The 7,166-nt window shown below is 34.4% G+C and overlaps 1 protein-coding gene across 1 annotated transcript; it reads left to right on the plus strand.

Annotated features, from left to right (window-relative positions):
- The first annotated feature begins 1,569 nt into the window (after positions 1–1,569).
- LOC100263811 (uncharacterized) lies at positions 1,570–6,704 on the plus strand. Its single transcript, XM_002278768.4, has 7 exons — positions 1,570–2,016; positions 2,398–2,439; positions 3,433–3,515; positions 3,626–3,727; positions 3,849–4,063; positions 5,771–5,865; positions 5,958–6,704. The coding sequence occupies exons 1-7, from the start codon at positions 1,875–1,877 to the stop codon at positions 6,209–6,211; spliced, it is 933 nt and encodes a 310-aa protein (XP_002278804.1). The 5' UTR covers positions 1,570–1,874; the 3' UTR covers positions 6,212–6,704.
- Positions 6,705–7,166: the final 462 nt, after the last annotated feature.

Here is a 7,166-nt window from a genome sequence, read left to right on the forward strand (position 1 = left end):
ACCCAACTTAGGAGATCATCTTAAACTTCAGTTTACAAGATAATCTTTTAAGGCTCTTCAAAAGGCTTAGTGATTTATTGAGATTTTGTACGCTTCAAAAAAAAATAAAAATAAAAATATCAATTAAAATCTTTTAGAAGTGGTCTAATTTCATTAAATCTCTTCAAGATGGTTAAAGTCCTTAATATGTGTCTTTGAAGTTTGAAACATTAAAATACAAAAGGGAATTCAAGTGAGATCATATAGACAATGATCATGTTCCTTGTCTCTCGTGTTGAAATTAAAAAATAGAGTTTTAGCTATTTCTTGAATATAAGGCCATCCAGGAGAATGTCCACATAGTTTTTTTAAATCTATAATGACTATTTGTCGTGCATTAGATGCTTTAATGACTTGTAAAAGAATGACTACATAGATGTCTAGTTATTAGAGACTTTGTGTTTAATGGATAGTTTGATTCCAAAAGGTTTAAATGGGATGTTTTAAATGTGTTTCCCTCTTATATAACAATTGCAAATCTTTTCTATTTCATTAAAAGATATCTTTAAGACCTTCAATCGACGTGTACATGTGCCCAAGTTATTAGTTCCTAAGCTTGTAACATTAGTGTTCAATCCACTAGGTCAGAGGATTAAGGATGTCCAACAACCACACAACCACCCATGACTCAGTACAACAAGATCAATGCTTGGTTAAGAATGTATCATATTGGTAAGAATATTTCTTATAATCTGCTAAATACCACTTAACATAGATTTAAATAGTTAATAACTTGTTGTAATAATCCAAGTGTCACCTATCATGATAGGACACCTGTCAAATTGTTAGTTGCTTTATGAGGAAAAAGTTAAGTTTGTCCATTTCACCCACCTAATTAGAATGCAATAAACAAAACTATATAAGCTAACCTCAACCTTCAAAGAGGTTGAGTATGTTCCTAAAACCCCCCCTTATCCAATCCACACTTACACTCCTAATTCCCTTATCATTTCTTCCCTCTCCTCCTCCTCTAAGACTTTTAAGATCTATTATTTCCAAATTCTAAGTTAACCATAGGAGAGGTGTAGTAAAAGTCCATTCTAATTACACATTTGTGCAAGCACTCAATGACAAAAAGCAAGTTGGCTAGTCATTATCTAGTGTCAATGGACTTGATCATCACGGGATGCAACCTTAGGGGTTCATGTATCAACAAATAAGCCAACTATAAACATACAATGTGACACTCCATCGAATTTGTGGTATCCACAAATGGATAATATATGAGAATTGATCTAATTTTTATCATTTTACGACTAACAATATTAGAAAACAATCTTTAAACGGAATATCGATGTAACATTGCAAATTATAGGAGTGTGTATAATTGTAAGAATTCCTTCAATAAAATTTCAAATCATTCTTAATTCCATACTTTTTTTTTTTTTGGGTATAATGAATCAGAGACTACTAAAAAGGTCGCTAATTTACACCTAACCTTTTTCTTATTTTTATCTCACTATTTGATTGTTCTATTTGAGAGAATGAATGAATATTCACGAGAAGCAACATTTAACACTGAAACAGGTGTATTCGCACGTGTGTCACGTTGAGTAGCGCGTGCACACGTGTAAGGTTAAACCCACTTTGAAAGTCAGAAGTTGTCTACTTGTCTGAAGGGCCATGGATTGATTCTCCTCTCTCCAAGTTCACACTTGTAGCTTTCAATTCCTACTCTATTCAACATTCATTCTCTGCGTGATACCATTACACACCTGAGATCACAATCCCTAAAACTGCAGCTATTAGCTTACTTTTCTTCTTGGAAATTAATTTTTTGATCAATACGATCATGTAGAAGGAACTGGAGGACAGAGGTAGATTTGGAGGCAAAAATGAGTGTGTCCTTGACTGTGATGACCTTCAATCTTCATGAAGATCAACCAGATGACAGCCCAAATTCATGGGAGAAAAGGAGAGATTTGTGTATAAGCGTTATCACCAGTTATTCACCCATGATCCTCTGCACCCAACAAGGTTTACAGATATGCTTCTTTTTGGTGGATCTTGTTTGCGCTTGTGCTTTTACTGAAAATGGGCGATCTGGGTCGGTTTTGTTTTGCGTTTTGGAGATGGGTTTTCATTGTTTTATGATGTAGTTGAGTTTAAGTACCAAAATGTTTCATCGATTTTATCGAGGGGCATTTGAGTTTATGGGTTTTCACCTGTTCAGGGATATAGTGGAGTTGAGTTTTAGTGTTCAAATGTTTGATCATTTAATAGATTTGTTGTAGGACAAGGTTTTCGGAAGGATTTTTAACTCTACTTATTTTTTAGAAATTGGTGATCTGGATGTTAAGTTTTAGCTTTTTTGGTTGGGTTTTTAATCATTGCTTGCATTGTTTTTTTCCTTTTCAGGTGTAAAGACGCAATTGGAATTTCTGCAGCAGGGTTTGCCGGGTAACTTTTGTGACCATTTTTTCTATCTATTTGTAAAATTGGTTCATTTCTCGGTTCCTGAATGGAAAAAGATGCTTTTTTTTTTTTTTTTTTTTGCCCATCTCTGAAGTTAGACCTCCTTGATCAAAAACCCTAAATTATCCTATTTTAAAACAGAGGAAAACTTAACACCATAATCTGGGTACCATTTCCTTCTACATTGTTATAGATGAGCCAGGAAGCACGACTTTCTGTAATTAACTTTTAAAATATGGGTGATCTGTGATGGAAGGGATGAGAACAAAACTGCCTATCATTACGAAAATATTCTGCTTTAGTTTGTGGTTGAGGGCTGCTTTAATTAAATTCTTAAAGTGCTACAGCTACTGATATGGACCCATAAATTTCAATGAAACGGCTGCATTATTACACTTTCATGTGGTGCTCAGATGCCTTCTGAAATTCCTGGTGCTATTATTGTTTTGATTTGGGTTGCTTACCAAATGGTTTCAATCTAAACTGAAAAGGTTCCATGTTTTCCGGACTAAATTTGTTGAGGGTTTGAGCCTTTTGCTTTATCCCTTGGGTAATAGCTAGGGCTGTAAATAAATTGAATTTAAGTTGGATCAATTATATCTATATTTGTCTAATAAGAAACATACTGGAATAAACAATCCAATGTGTATGGGGCTTTTGTATCTCTTTAGCCGGACACCATGTGATGCATATGCCCAAGGAAATACATGTGATAAATCAAACTGCTAGAAGCATCCAACCATATACTTTAACACATGTTGATAATGGGATCCATCAATTATCCATAGGTTCCATCAATCATCATATGATCGTGTATTAATCCTCTGCTGATGTTAACATGGTAAAATGGTGTCATAGAATTAAGCTTTAGTGCACTTCACCATATAAGATTTGTTAGATGTTAACTTGCATGTTTTTGTGATCCTAAATCAAGACACTCAACTAATAATAAAACTGGTTTCTTTTTAAATCCTTAAGGTTATGATCAAGTTGGAATTTCAAGAAAAGGATCCCAAGACACTTCGGATGAACATTGCACCATCTTCTATGACAAAGAAAAGGTATGTGATCCTGTTTGTTTTCTGAACCTGGCATAGCTTTTATGATCTTGTTTTGTCTTGAAAATTTAAAAAATTAGCTTGCCTTTAGAATATTCCTTTGTTAATTGAAGGTAGAGTTGCTAGAAAGTGGAACATTTTGGTTGTCGGAGTCACCTTCAGTTCCTGGAAGCACATCATGGGGTTCTGTAGTTCCATGTATTGCAACGTGGGCGATATCCTTTTTTTACTATGCCTACAGAAGATTACATTTCCTTTTTTCTGTTCTTTTCTTTTCTTTCTTTTTTTCTAAAGGGAAGAATATTGTATACTTTGTTTCTTTGACATGATCTCCACACATTCCAATTAAAAGGAGTCGAGCCACCTGGTTTTTCATTTCAGATTGTAAATACAAACATGGATGAGTTCAGTCCTCGTGCCCGTAGACGAAGTGCTTTACTCACATGGCAGCATATTGCATCCTTACCACCTAGCTTGCCAGTTGTATACTGTGGAGGATTTAATACACCAAAGGAATCAACTACAGGGCGTTTTCTTCTTGGAAGATCTAGGTACTGTATAATACAAGGATGTTCAGTTGTTCTCTACCGCCTTTGTCAAGTTTTATGCACTTTACTCCACTAGACACTTAATCTAATATTGATTTTTCTTGCTTTGTCTTTTGGGACTGCTATTTGTTGGAATTATTTAGTTGAGAGGATAAAAAAATGAGTGGATATAAACCATTAAGAATTAGTTGTGGCAAATGTTTCCAGAAGATTTCTAGCACTCTTACATTCACAATATTGATACATGTTTCTGGGACATTTGCTGGAAATTTGTCTGCCCCATTGGTCCCTTTTTAAGTATTACTGTAACATTGCCATCCAATTACTATAACCATATAATAGCTATCTAATCCGTGGCATTGATATTCTCTGTTCTCCCTATTTTGTTTTCGATCTAAGCAAACTATCTAGGTCATCTTTTGTTCATTGTTTATGCTGCATTACTTTTGATCCATAATCTTTGTAGTGAACAGTCTCATTTATTGAAAACCTCCTCTTTCTCTTGAATGGGTGATTGCAACTTGTTTTCTTGAGATTTATTTAAGAAATTGCAGTGGCAAGAAACTTATTTCTCTTGCTTGAATTACTGATCTTTTCCACTAGTTATGTGCTGCCACTAAATTTCTTTTAATTTAGAGCAGCTTTTTTAAAGCTTCCTAACATATAATGGCATATTACAGGCTCCAGAAACTTCTAAATAAGTAAGCACTCTTGAGTCATGCTTTATTTTGATAATTTGTGGGTTAAGATTAAGCTACCTGTGACATCAAATGAACAAGAAAACTACAAGCCTCACTCAGCGGAGAACTGAATGGTTGTGACCTCTATTGTTTTTCTGCCAACCATGTTTAATATGTTTATTTAATCAGATGGGATGTAGGAATTGTCAAATTGAATGCACTCTAATACTTGGCAACATGAAGTTCGAAATTCACGACAGGTTGAACTAATAGAGAAAGTTTCCACTATTCTGTGCAGTCAATTTGAATTAGTCAGGTTAAGGCTTGGATTTGTTGAAGATGATATATTTAGCACACACCAATGAATTTGTAAAAGCCCATCAAGAAGATTATGTTTCCCTTGCCAATATTATTCTCAAAGTGAATGCATCTAGGTTGTGTCTTTCTGAAGGAAACTGAAAGCAATGAAGGCACATCATATAGATGCTGTTGGATGAGGTCACAAAGAATTCATAGTATGAAATGATTGAGGCATGTAAAGTCATCATACATTCTGGAAAATGACTTCCTGAAACTTGCAGAAGTTATTTCCCAAATCTTGCGAGACAACAGAGCCTTCTTTTCCCTTTCAACAAACAGCCAATTTTATGGTTCTCTGAACATGTGAACCTTGCAAGTTGTTTAAAATTTTTCAGCCCTTATTTATGACATTAGATTAATGGTGGTAATAACATGCTATTATTGTTGTAGTAGTGCATACTATGATTAAATGAGCCATTCTTGCCTTCTGGAAAACTACTTCACTCAGAAACTAATGGAAGTCATTGTCATTCATTTTGGCCTATTATAGAATTTGGTTCAACCTTGGTATGTGTAGTGGGAGTTATTCTGAATCTGCTCTTCTGTAGTACCATTTGCCAGCTTACTAGATTATAGATCAGAGGGATTATATCTCTACTATTTTCTACAGGGATTTTCCTTGTAAGATTGACAGAGGTTACCATGAGCTTTTCTAACTTCTTGCTTACAGGGAGCATGGCGTTGTAGGTGATATGAGGGATGCATGGCCCAGTGCTCGAGTGAGAAAAAATGGTTCACTCATACGCACTTACCATGGATTCAAAGGTATTGATTTTTCATCCTTATAATTCTCTCAATGTGGGGAGAATCAGATGCCACCATATGGCCTATAACTCATTTTCCATCTGATGCTACAGGTGACAAGCAAGGAGCCGTTGAATTCCTTAAGTTGATATTCAGAGCACTTTGCCTCTGCTGGGATCGCCAAACTCAGGATCTACATATAGATTGGGTTCTTTTCAGAGGCAGATCCCTGATTCCTGTTTTATGTGAAGTAGTGAACGATAACATTGATGGGTACTATCCATCCTCTCACTATCCAATATTTGCTGAATTTATGCTTCCTCGAACCATCAGACTCATTGAACCACCTACACAAGAGGACAACTAAGCCCCTCCTGGTGTGGAGATTTTAGTAGCTAAACTTCAGGCACAAGTGTTTGAGAGATCACACAAGGACCTTTGAGTGCCTCTAAAGCATCTGAAAATGGAGGTCAGTTTTCTTGAAAAAACGGCTATATATATCTATTTTCATTTTGGGTGTATCTAAAGCAGAAGCTCCTTCCCATGAGAGTTAAGTGGGAAAGAGACACTGTGATGTTTTCCTCTAGTTTGGCTATTCAAATATAACTGTTCTTTTGGGGGAATAAAAGATAAGAAAGCTGGTAGCTTTAGATTCATGATATGTCTTGGTTTTATTGTTAATCCCAGTCAAAAGATGGATGTGGGTGTTGATGGGTAGATTGATGTGTGGATGGTGATCTCATACCCATAACTTTCCCATCTAAGAAGTTGTTTGAGTGGGTTTTTCAAAATATTTATGTTATTATATTTTCAGAGGATGGTAATGATTTACAAAAGAGGAATGTGAGATTGATTGCTTATTCTTATTATACATAATGCATTCATGTCTTTTAATTTTTACAATAAGTATATGATGGGTTACTATATTTGGTGACGAAACAGATTAAAAACTTGGGCTATAGTTGGTTACTGAAAAATACCAAGAAAAGGAAAAAAATATTTAGGATAATGATTTTTTTATGTTCGGTTTTATCATAAAAAATTTGAAGGAAAATTAAATATAATTAAAAATTATTAAATGCTTATGTATTTTTCAATTATTTTATCTAAATGTAGAAAAGAAAAGAAAAAGTTAAATAAGTTTAAAATATACATAAAAATAATTTATTGTCTTCAAAATTTAATTTTTATTTTCTTTTACTTTTTCATTCATTGTACTTTTTTCCTCTATTTTCTCTCTCACAATTTCTCTTAATTTTTTCCAAACCAAACATAGCCTTATTATATTCCTTTCCAAAATACCATTGGAATGATGCATAACT

Source organism: Vitis vinifera, chromosome 11, assembly GCF_030704535.1.
Source record: "Vitis vinifera cultivar Pinot Noir 40024 chromosome 11, ASM3070453v1".
NCBI classification, from domain to species: Eukaryota; Viridiplantae; Streptophyta; class Magnoliopsida; order Vitales; family Vitaceae; genus Vitis; species Vitis vinifera.